This window comes from Haliotis rubra, unplaced genomic scaffold (assembly GCF_003918875.1).
Source record: "Haliotis rubra isolate DU_JTF1 unplaced genomic scaffold, ASM391887v1 Scf176, whole genome shotgun sequence".
NCBI lineage: Eukaryota > Metazoa > Mollusca > Gastropoda > Lepetellida > Haliotidae > Haliotis > Haliotis rubra.
This window is the reverse complement of record NW_025765736.1, coordinates 836,400-848,869: the sequence shown is the minus strand read 5'-3', so window position 1 is coordinate 848,869 and position 12,470 is coordinate 836,400. Positions and strand designations below refer to the sequence as shown.

The 12,470-nt window shown below is 41.9% G+C and overlaps 1 protein-coding gene across 1 annotated transcript in view; it reads left to right on the top strand.

The window, feature by feature from the left end:
* LOC124273070 (alkaline phosphatase-like) overlaps positions 1–10,897 on the top strand; it is a 49,165-nt gene extending 38,268 nt beyond the window's left edge. Inside the window, exons 5-11 of the mRNA XM_046708282.1 lie at positions 2,214–2,389; positions 3,369–3,473; positions 4,041–4,143; positions 5,754–5,894; positions 7,684–7,875; positions 8,191–8,307; positions 10,600–10,897. Coding sequence (XP_046564238.1) covers positions 2,214–2,389; positions 3,369–3,473; positions 4,041–4,143; positions 5,754–5,894; positions 7,684–7,875; positions 8,191–8,307; positions 10,600–10,868 — 1,103 coding nt within the window. The 3' untranslated portion in view covers positions 10,869–10,897. The remainder of the gene's footprint in view (positions 1–2,213; positions 2,390–3,368; positions 3,474–4,040; positions 4,144–5,753; positions 5,895–7,683; positions 7,876–8,190; positions 8,308–10,599) is intronic.
* Positions 10,898–12,470: the final 1,573 nt, after the last annotated feature.

The following is a 12,470-nucleotide window of genomic DNA, read 5'->3' as shown; positions in this document are numbered from 1 at the left end:
ACGACAAGCATGGGTTGAAGACCAATTCTATTCTGTATCTTTACGGGTAGGTCTTTTACAAATTGGACGAGGTGACATTGTACTAAGACACCTTGACATATATATTTTCAAGTTCAGTCGATTTGGAACCAAACACATTCAAATAGAGCGCTTGCATAAGACTGTAGCAAACACTACTTTCAATGCAGGTATGCTTTTTAACATTACTTGCCATTCATACATTCAGGGCAAGGCAATGTGTCAGCACGCCCCAGACTGTGACATGACGGCAAAAATCAATGAATGTGCATCATGAACATATTTCAGATTGGTCACAATATTTCAACAGATGCTATCGGGGTTTTCTTGTATGTAGGCCGGCATACAACATGAATAGAAGTGAATAGCAAGGGAAGTACTTTGGATTAAAGTCACGTTATTTCTGCCCCGGGTGGTCGGACTTGAATGCGGAACAGAAATGCTTTAGGTCGTCGGGTTATGTCTGCTCGTTTATTACCGGATCTTGAAATAACCCATTTGTTCGGCTTTCTAGTACCTTTTTGAGGATATGTGAGATCGCGGCTGGATACTGCAGCTTGCGGCGGTAATAGTTATTCATCAATGTTCAGCTAGATCTCGGACCGAGATTAAAAGTGTGTATATAGCTTGGCGTGGGGTGGGGTGTATATGGGACTGGTTGGGGTGTGTATATAGGGGAGGGTGGGGTGTATATAGGACTGGGTGGGTGTATATGGACTTTGTGGGTTGTGTATATGGGAAGGTGTGGGGTGTATATGGAAGGGTGGGGTGTATATGGGACTGGGTGGGATGTATATGGAAAGGGGTGGGGTGTATATGAGACTGAGTGGGGTGTGTATATGGAAAGGGGTGGGGTGTATATGGAAAGGGATGGGGTGTATATGGGACTGGGTGGGGTGTGTATATTGAAAGGGTGGGGTGTATATGAGACTGGTGGGGTGTGTATATGGAAAGGGGTGGGGTGTATATGAGACTGAGTGGGATGTGTATATGGAAAGGGGTGGGTGTATATGGAAAGGGATGGGGTGTATATGGGACTGGGTGGGGTGTGTATATGGAAAGGGGTGGGGTGTATATGAGACTGAGTGGGGTGTGTATATGGAAAGGGGTGGGGTGTATATGGGACTGGGTGGGGTGTGTATATGGAAAGGGGTGGGGTGTATATGGGACTTGGTGGGGTGTATATGGGACCAGGTGGGTGTGTGTATATGGCTTGGCGTGGGGTGGGGTGTATATGGGACTGGGTGGGGGTGTATGTATGGGTGGAATTGGCGGGTGTGGGATGGGGATGAGGGGATTCAAGGGCTACTACAGGGATAGTTTTGTAGTCTCACGGGTAGGGGCAATGAAGGAGGCAGCTCGGTGACACATACATTTTTTAATCGTCACGAAAAATGCGTCATTGATCTATTGTCACTCATTTTGCCATCATCTGGTCGTTGATATTGCCTGGGTACAAGTTGTTATTAGCCGAACTGGTCAAATACTTGATGACCAGTAATAATGTACGCGAGCCTGGCAGCTGACATCCTTTCAAGCTATTGATACTGACTCAATCCACTGAGCTATTGATACTGACTCAACCCACTGGAGATCCATGTTCTATAACCGGCTGCAATATTGGAAGTATTCTTGTTTTAGTTTTCTGGCGTTCTCGCCTGTCATTTAGTGTTCAGTCAGAAGACAGTAGACTTGACCAGATGTTTGGTGTTTGTTCCTGACCCAACCATTCGAAAACCAACCAGAAAACCAACCAGAAAACCAACCAGAAAAATAGTGCTAGGAAATTATAAAAGTATCCCATGAAGCCAAAAATCCTTCACAACGCTAACTGAAGATCTAGCATGACGATCCCAGTGAGTGATAAGTTTTTCCAAACTGTTTGAAGTCCAGCATCCAAAAATAACCGAAACCGACCAAAGCATCCCTTGTTTATATTTATGTGTTCGTTGAACATCGATCTACACATTTGGGATACGATGACATGTGTCGACCAAGTCAGCGAACCTGGCCGCCCGATCCTTGCGACAAGCTTGGGTTTTCTGAAGATCAATTCTAACCCGGATCTTCACGCCCCGTGCTTAACAAATACACTGACATTATTTTTATCTGTAGACAGTTTGTTGTGTTTAATGATTACCCATCATTTGCTGTGGATTTTGTTCTTAACAACTGACCTGTTTCCATGGTTACAGGAAAGTCTGTCGGAATTGTCACTACTACACGTGTCACCCATGCAACGCCCGCCGCCGCGTACGCACATTGTCCCGAACGGAACTGGGAGTCGGATATTTTAGTTCCCTACACAAACGAGACATGCAAAGACATTAAAGATATTGCTCTGCAACTCATAGAGAAGAAGAAGATTCAGGTACGCAAAGAAACACATTTATTTGGAAAACTCATGAAATAAATACATCAGAACTTAAGAGTTATTCTAAAAGATCGTCAATATCTGGAGAATTGCGTCCTACTGCTGTAATTAAGATACTGAATTGACATTTGAATGTTGCAAGTGTTATACCAACATTGATAGAACAGTTTGATTGGAAGAGAAGAAATGTACTTTTCATGAAGGCCGAGTATGTTGAAAACAGTAGAATGGGCATCAGGTAATCTGGATCCTACATTCATATGTAACGTCAGATAAATTCATACGCGCGCACGAACGCACGCACTCAGCGTCTTCGGTGTTAGGTCAACAATGACATCTGTATTACGTCACTTCCTTCTGTATTATGTCAACTTCTTTTGTATTACGTCAACAATGGCGTCTGTATTACGTTAACAACTCCGTCTGTATTACGTCAACAATGACATCTGTATTACGTCACTTTCTTCCGTATTACATCAACAAATTATTTTATATTACAACAATGTACAAAGTCTTCTTTATTACGTCAATAATGGCGTCTCTATTACGTCAACAATGGCGCCTACATTACGTCAACAATGACGTCTGTATTACGTCAACAATGTATTCTATATTACAACAATGTACAAAGTCTTCTTTATTACGTCAATAATGGCGTCTCTATTACGTCAACAATGACGTCCGTATTACGTCAACAATGGCGTCTGTATTACGTCAACAATAGCGTCTGTATTACGTCAACAATGGCGTCTGTATTTTATATTCAACCATGTTGTTTGGTGCTGGAGGTCTAATTATAATTTCGTGTGAATGTTGTGGATATATGTGAAATTGCGTCAAACATTATAGTTAATTATTATTATTATAGGATATTTATATAGCGCACATATCCACGCAACTAGTGCTTGCTCAAGGCGCTGATATTTACGTTAATCACTTCAATGATCATGTAGTATATTTAATGTGTTCCATCTAGGTAATACTGGGCGGTGGACGGCGGGCGTTCATGATGTCCAACCAAACTGACCCGGAGACCTACGGCACGTCCAAACACAGGCAAGATGAGCGGGATCTCATCAAGGTATTGGGGGCATAAACCTCCGGACACCGTTCGTTTCAGAGACCACTCTTTATCAGGAACGGCAGCGTTATACAAAGGCGTTTCTCTAATTACGGTGGCATTGTTACTACTGTGACTTACTCGATTACTACTGTGACTACTCGGGGAACGTTAACGTTACTCTACTTGCTACACGATGGTGTATAATGTTGTAACGAAAGTAGTATGTAATATACAAATCTCTCATCATAACAAAGAAGGTTGTATGTAACACGTAGTTGTATATTGTTAGGAAAGTAGTATGTAATATACAAATGTTTAACGATAATACAGACGGTTGTCTGCAATACACATGTATATTGTTGTAAGGCAAATAGTATGTAAAATACAAATGTCTAACAAATGTAATTAAGGTTGCATGTAATATATATGTATTGCTAGAAAGAAGGTAGCATGGTATATACGAAGGTCTGGTAATTGTAAAGAAAGTTGTGTGTAGTACGCAGGTCCAAATTTCTGTTAAGATTGTTGGAATGGAGAGACTTTTTATGATGGTCTGATCGAAATACCCCCAATCTTACATTTCAGGAATGGCTATATCAGAGTTCGATCGGGGGCAAATCAGCGAAATACGTGTGGAATAAACAACAGCTTGGAGACATCGATCCACAGACAACAGACTATCTGCTGGGTGGGTGAAAAAGGTGGATGGAAGCTCTGATTGTAGGAGAGGCGGCTGGGGTTAAAGTGTTCACGCCGATTCCCCACATGGGTACAATGTGTGAAGCCCATTTCTGGTGTTTCCCGTCGTGATATTGTTGGAATATTGCTCAAAGCGGCGTAAAACTAAACTCACTCACTCTACTTAGGAATGGCGTATTGACCTGGTTGTAGGACCACAACAGATTGATTTTCATGGGACCTTTCGAAAACGTATGAACGACCGAATTTAACTATTTCACCTCCGTTAAAAAAATACTTATGGCGACAATGAAGTATGAACAGTTTGTTTTCAGGAGTCTTGGTCAAAAGCCCCTCTGGACAAAAAAAGCCCCTCGAAAAATGACCAAAAGCTCCATATTTTATGTATTAATGAGAAAATAAGATTAGAGACATGAAAAGTTATATTGCTTCATAATATAATGACCCTATATAATATATTAATTAATATGTTTATTAGCAAATAATTTTAGTGAATAAGATATAAATATCATGAAACAAATGATAGCAAATCAACAAAAAAGGATTAATGACGTGACAAATTGTATTGCACTTAAAATACTTGTATAAAGTATACAAGAGCGATGAAAAAAATTCATTATACTTATATAAAATGTAAAATACTTTTTTCTTACTTAAAATACCGTATAAAATATATTAGAGCAGTTAGAAATGTTAATTATTTTATGAAATATATGAATCGAGGGACTTTTGACAGGAGTGCTCAAATTAGCGAGGGTCTTTTGTCCAGAGGGGCTTTTGGTCGAGGGGCTTTTGTACCAAGGGGCTTTTAGCCGGAACCCGTTGTCAGAACCTTGAGGTCTTTAAAGTGGCAATGTATCTGAAAAAACAATCTTGTTTATCAGTTGCACATCAATACATGAACCTAAAAGCAACTGTCATCTGTTTTATTCTGAAAACATTTTCACAAAAGAAACCTAAACCTGCACACTTCATATTTGACACGACAACGGATAAATTCACTCATCATTATAATTAATATGCCATACAGTTTGACAGACACGTACATACATGAATACATTTTCAATAGACATCGTCAATACTTTTTGCTTGTTTGATCCAGATAACCGGACATCCCGCTATCCGGACGATTTCCGAGTGTAACCAAAATGCCCGGATTAACGGGGTTCGACTGTATATGGTTCAAGCGTACCGAACTAATTCCTGTATTCTTGTTCCGACAACTTTCAAGATAGATCTTTGTAACAACCTTTCTCAATGTGATGTATTGGGATGAAAAAGGGCAATCTAAGGTTACACGATCACTTTTTGCAAATAAGTGGTATCATCACGTTTTGGTATTTATTCATAGACATATACTCGTGATAATATCGAAGTCGTACTATCACCTCAGCTTTATCATGAATTTCTTATGAATATGGAATGGATTTTAACGGTAAATCGTTAAATTTACTTCCCTGTCGCTATTTAAGTGCACGATCATTTATTAAAATTTCATGGTTATCCGAGAGCCATTTAGGGAAGTATTTCTTAGTTGCTTAGCACCGAATACAATTTATTTATTCTTGAAATTGTAAATATGTATGGATTTGTGTTTAGGACTGTTCGAGGCGTCCCACATGCAGTATGATCTAGAGCGGGACACGTCTCCCACCGGGGACCCATCTATTGCCGAGATGACATCGAAGGCGATACAAATCTTGAAGAAAAACGATAAGGGCTTCTTCCTCCTTGTTGAAGGTATTAGCTTTCGAGCTGAAATATATTCTTAAACATCGCTGTGTCGAAGTTGAAGGGACCAACGTAAGTAATTCGAGTTATCCGAGGTTCTACACAGCCACATAATGATGACTTCGAGTTATCCGAGGTTCTACACAACCACAGAATGATGACTTTGAGTTATCCGAGGTTCTACACAGAATGATGACAAAGTAATGAATATGCAGAGCCCAGCTGCTCCTTCGGGACAGCTGTAAGTTCGATACATCGGAGTTCGACACAAGTACAAGTTAAAGTAACAAAGACATTATATCAGAATAGTCTACGTGCTCAAAGGTCAAAGAACATTCCGTTTCTGGTGAATTAATAAAATCAAAGCCTTGGCGTCGGATGAAATGTGTGTCCACCCGTTAATGGCGTCCTTGTGATATGACGTCGGATTTCAGAGCCAGTGCCGATTCTATTGGTTTAAACATAATTTATTCGCATAAAAAGAAAGCAAAGGGTGCATAATATATTTACAAGAAAAGGCTGACTTAAGGCTGCGAGAAAATCATGAAAAAAACCCAGTTGTTTCAGGTGAAATTAATTTTAATATTCTAGATTTGAATTTTTTACACCTTGCAACTGGACAAACGTCCACAAGTGTCCAAACTAAAGACACTACACCGAGAATAGCCAGAGACAAGGGCACGAGAACTCAATTTCTCATGTGTCAACCACAAGCGTCAAGTTCTTGCCCTTGGACGTGATATTTTATGACGCTCTGGGTGCTTGTAACCCACTCAGTTTCAGATGCGATGACTGTCGCACGAAGCGATCAAATTCGTTGCAAAGAGGTTCTACTGGATACTGGCGGTTAAGAGCGCCGAGCGCACGCTGTCGCACATGTTTGCGGTATTGCCTTGTCGTGGTAGAAGTTGACGTTGGCATCTCATAATACACAGTCGCAGATGGGTATTTTAGACCTTATATGATCTTTCAGTGCCAATACATTTTTCTTTTTTGGCTAAAATGTTTAAAATTTCAAATATTAGGGGGTCATTCGTTCGCAAATTGACTTCCTTACCTAGTTATTGAAACAATATATTCTTGCACACAATTAACCAGTCACAGATTAATTTTTACAAACTTTTGCAGGAAAGAGTGATACTGAAATAATGAAATACATTTTATGAACTATAACAACAATTCCTTCAATTTTTAATTGCAAAAAATATACATAAATTTCATAGTAATATGTGATATGCCCTGGTCGGATATCTCGAAGTTCGGATAACTTGATAATTTTTCTTGGTCCCATGAATATCGAGACAACGGTGCTAGACTGTAACTGGGTATGTTTTGTTTTACGGCCTAGGTTAGTTAGTAATCAAATACCTTATGTATCCGAAAATTAATCTTTTAAATTATATTTTTATTATATATTATTTATCAAATTATATTTAAGTTTCTATTTGACACATTATCCTTTAATTACTTATATATTCATGATTTGGTCAGTACTTGTATGTGGAAAGGGTGTACAGATTTGAAAATGCACTTGCAAAGATCCGGGTGGAATTGATCTTCAGTAACCCATGCTTGTCGAAAGAGGCAACTAACGGGATCGGGTGGTCAGGCTTGCTGACTTGGTTGACACATGTCATCGTATCTCATTTGCGTAGATCGATGCTCATGTTGTTGATCACTAGATTGTCTGGTCCAGACTCGCTTATTTACAGACCAACGCCATATACATGGATTATTGCTGAGTGCGTTAAACAAGCACACAAAAACAACTTTGAAATTATTTATTACAATCACCCAGGGGGTCGTATTGATCATGGCCACCACGCCAATTCCGCCAAGAAGGCCTTGCAAGATGTTTTGGCGTTTGATGAGGCCGTCGCAGAGTCGAACCGTTTGGTCAGCATATCGGACACGTTGACGATCGTCACGGCTGACCACTCGCACGTCTTCACCATCGGCGGCTACCCAAACAGAGGGAACAATATTTTGGGTGAGCGATTGATGTTTTTCGCCGCTCTTTAATGGCGTCTGAAGTTATGTAGGCTAATTATTTTCATCACTATGGTGAAACCCAATGATTGTGCTAAATCAGAAAGGGTTCTCGGTCTGCGGATCCTGACACACCTAATGGATACAACTCTGTACCAGAGAGACTACCAGAGTCGTGCGTATCCCAATTGCGTAGATCGATGTTCATGATGTTGATCACTGGATTGTCTGGTCCAGATTCGATTTTTTACGGACCGCCGCCATATAGCTGGAATATTACTAAACAAAACTCACTCATTCCTTGTTACTGTTGAAGGCCTGGTCGACCCCGACTACCCCAATGGTCCTAACGATGGAATGCCCCGCACCACTCTCGTGTACGGCAATGGCCCAAGCGGTCAAAACCGAGTCAATCTGACCGACGTGGACACAAGTAAGTATTGAAATTTCAAGGACGACTAAACTGCGAAGTAAATTAATCAAAAGCTGCCCGTACTAGTCCTCTGAGGCCACTACGGGATCGGGTGGTAACACCCGCTGATTTGGTTGACACATGTCATCGTATCCCACCCGTGAAGGTCCGGGTTAGAATGTACTTTCAGCAGCCCATGCTTGTCGTAATAGGCGACTAACGGGATCGGGTGGTAAGACCCGCTGACTTGGTTGACACATGTCATCGTATCCCACCCGTGAAGGTCCGGGCTAGAATGTACTTTCAGTAACCCATGCTTGTCGTAATAGGCGACTAACGGGATCAGGTGGTCAGGCTCACTGGCTTGGTTGACACGTCATCGGTTCCCAATTGCGCAGATCGATGCTCATGCTGTTGATCACTGGACTGTCTGGTTCAGACTCGACTAATCAAAGACCGCCGTCTTACAGCTGGAATATTGCTGAGTGCGGCATTGAACAACGAACAAACAAGAGTTGTGAAATGTTGACGGAAAAGCTAAGTCTAAGTATACTAGCCACATAAAAAAACTGTGCATTGTCAAAATATTATCCCAGTTGATAAGTACGATAACAGTGTCAAAGGTACATATAAACTTTAATGGAGGGATCATGAGACCATAACAAGTCCGGAGAAGTTCAATTAAAAAGTCAATCACAATGACGTCACGTGTCCACAAGCGGGACAGGGGTCAAACGACCATGTCACAAGCTCAATAACGGGTATGTCCACCATCGGCATTGAGAACAGCAGTGCATCGACGACGCATAGAGCCTATCAAACGTGCAAGGAAGGCTTGTGGGATGTCACGCCAGATTCTCTCAAGTTCTGTTGCAAGGTCAAGGACGTTATCTGGCGGATGAGGACGACGGCGTAGACGTCGATCCATCTCGTCCCAAACATGCTCTATCGGGGAGAGATTCGGTGAATTTGCAGGCCAAGGCAGTAAGTCAACGTTGTTGTGTTGCAAGAAATCCATAGCAACCCTTACCGTATGAGGGCGGGCACTGTCCTGTTGGAATGTTAACCCAGGGCCATGACGTTGCAGAAAAGGAATTGCCACAGGTCGAAGAATCTGATCCCTGTAGCCCACACCAGTTAAGTTGCCCTGAGCAGTCACCAAAGGAGTCCTTTGGCGTGCTGTTATTCCACCCCAAATCATCACGGAACCACCACCAAAGCGATTCCTCTCCAAGACACAGGCCTGTGCATAACGTTCTCTCACGTGTCTATAGGCACGTTGACGTCCATCACTATGGGAAATGTTAAACCTGGACTCATCTGTAAAAACAACATTTCTCCACCGAAACGAGGGTCTGCGGACATGATTTCGGCACCACATTCGGCGAGCTTGTCGATGACGTTGTGTCAGGATAGGCCGTATGGCGGGACGTCGTGGTCTGATCCCGTGATGACGTAAACGTTGTCGAACTGTGTTGGGGTGGATACGGCGAAGTCCTGGGATGGTTCGGGCAGTCATCACTGCAGTCTGAAACCTGTGGCGAAGATGGGTCACCCTTATCCATCTGTCCTGTCTTGGCGTTGTTACACGTGGACGTTCAGAACGTGGCCGATCGATGACGTCATTTGTGTTCTGGTAGCGTCTCACCAGTGCAGAAATGGTGTTCCGGTGGCAGTGGAAATGTGCAGTCACTTGTCGTTAAGACATTCCCCCACGGACCATCCCAATGGCCTCATGACGTTGTGCAGACGTGAGCCTTGGCATGCTATGCGTTTCAATAGCCGTTTAATTTTTTGAACGATCGCAAGGGCAGGGGTTGAGCTTTCCAAAGTGACAGTATTGTGTTCATTTGCTCTGTTTCTCTTTCCCGGAATGCACATGCAACAACGTATTGCACGTCTCAAGGACGAACCCACTGACGTCACGGAACGTGGCACGTGCATGCATGTTGGATACATGTCACTAATCTCCGAGTTTAAATCCTTATGTGTCTACACAGGTTTGATAAATTTAGTATTTAAATTTTTGTATGCACAGTTTCTTTATGTGCCTAGTATATATTTCTTTGGACAAATAGCTTCTGAAAATGCATTGAAATGAAAACCATATTTGGAAAAATACAATCAGGGTAGAACATCAAAAGCTGTTACGTTGTAGGTCTAATTTTGGGGGCGAAGGGGTAGCCTGGGAGTTAAAGCGTTCGCTCGTCACGTCAAACAATATGTGGAACCCATTTTGGTGTCCCCCGTCGTGGTATACCTGGAATATTGCTAAAAGTATCGTAAGTCCATACTCACTCACTCTGATTACAGCGGCAGACAGTTACACTCAAGAGGCGACGGTCAAGATGCCCTATGAGACGCATTCAGGAGAAGATGTGGCGATCTATGCGCGCGGACCCATGGCGCACCTGTTTCACGGCGTGCACGAGCAGCACTATATCGCCCACGTGATGAGCTTCTCGGCCTGTATGGGGCTTTACAAGGGCGACTGCGATCGCGTTACAAGCACAGCAACCACTCTACAGTTCAATACCTCAGTTGTGTTCTTGTTGTCCTTGTTTTTTTGGTCACGTCTATGATCCCTTGAAAAATAAACCCTAAATATCAATTTCTGTAAAGGTTGAATGGTTCCAGGTCGTTGGGCCACCCATATTTGTATTCTCAACTAAATAGCAAGAGAGAGGCGGCCGCAAAATATGTTTTTCGCTGGATGTATAACATATTTATGACATTTATTAAATTTAGAACATTTGATAATTGTCCTCAAATGCATTTATAGTGCCGATCGGGTCACTTCGGAGACATATGATAAATAAATGTGACAAAAACAGGTTGGGTTAGTTAGGCTCACGGACTTGTTTGATGCATGACACTTTAGAAGATGGGAAGTACAATGTTGGCAAACTTTATGGATAATATTAAAAGAAAAGTTATAAAGTTTGTAAATATTGGTTGACACATGTCACCGTATCCCAAATGCGTAGATCGATGCTCATGCTGTTCATCACTGGATTGTCTGCACACGAAAAACTGTTTATAGTATCCTTAAGCCCGCTCGCTCACTCACTCACTCACTCACTCACCCACTGATGTGTGCTTGTTTAGCGTGTTTAGCGTTCATTTTTGTGTATGCAAGTACGTCACAGCCTTGCACTAGAATTTGCCAAATTGCCTATATCAGTAGAATATTGTCCTTATCCTTAATATATATCTTCGTTTTTTATCCTGTGTCGAGCTAGATTGTCTATATGCCTAATATCTTATTCATTGACGGTCGTAAAATAAAAAGCTTTGTTTTGACCTTGACTTTGATCCGAAGCCTTGCTACCAGCGTTGCGTCGCAAACAGTGGTAGTTATACAGATGCAGTCAAACACCGTGGTGTCGAACTTGGAGGCATCTACATAAATAGTTCGAGTTATCCGAGGTTCTACACAACCACAGAATGATGACTAAGTAAGGAATACGCAGATTTTACTTCGAGACAACCTTAGTTCGATACATCGAAAGTTCGACACAACGATGTTTGATCGTACTTCAATTATGAGTGAGTGAGTGAGTGGGTTGCTGAAGAGCTATTCTACCCCTGATCTACACGGGCACTTCAATCATGATCTTCGTGGCATTTCCCCAAGTTTGTGAAGATATTTTTTTATAATTAAAGGTACTATAAATTAGTTATGTGAAGCCCATTCCTGGTGTCCACCGCCGTGATATTGCTGGTATATTGCTAAAAGCGGCGTAAAACCCAAACTCACTCACTCACTATTAATTAGTTATATGAAGTCTCTGCATAAGAAACATTGTTAAATTTTGTACGTACAATAGCACCTACTGATGATGTGGGACACGCAGTGCAGAGTTATGTCCCTTGGGCACGCCAGAAACCTCATTCGTGACCAACTCGTGTTATTCCGGGACAAACCGAATAACGGTTACGGAAAGGGGCGAGTGGTGACGAATGTAGGGGGACGAGTCTTCTTGGAGGTAACGGAAGGGGCGAGTGGTGACGAATGCAGAAACCTATGATTGTGTGTTGAATCTTGGTTTGACTCGTTTATGTGTCTTAGCAGCGTTAAACAATCTGTCCACGTGGTACAGGAAAGAGATCTTATAATTGACCACGATTGTGGAGAATCATCACAAACATGCCAAAAATGTACTGTCTATTTATTTTATTAT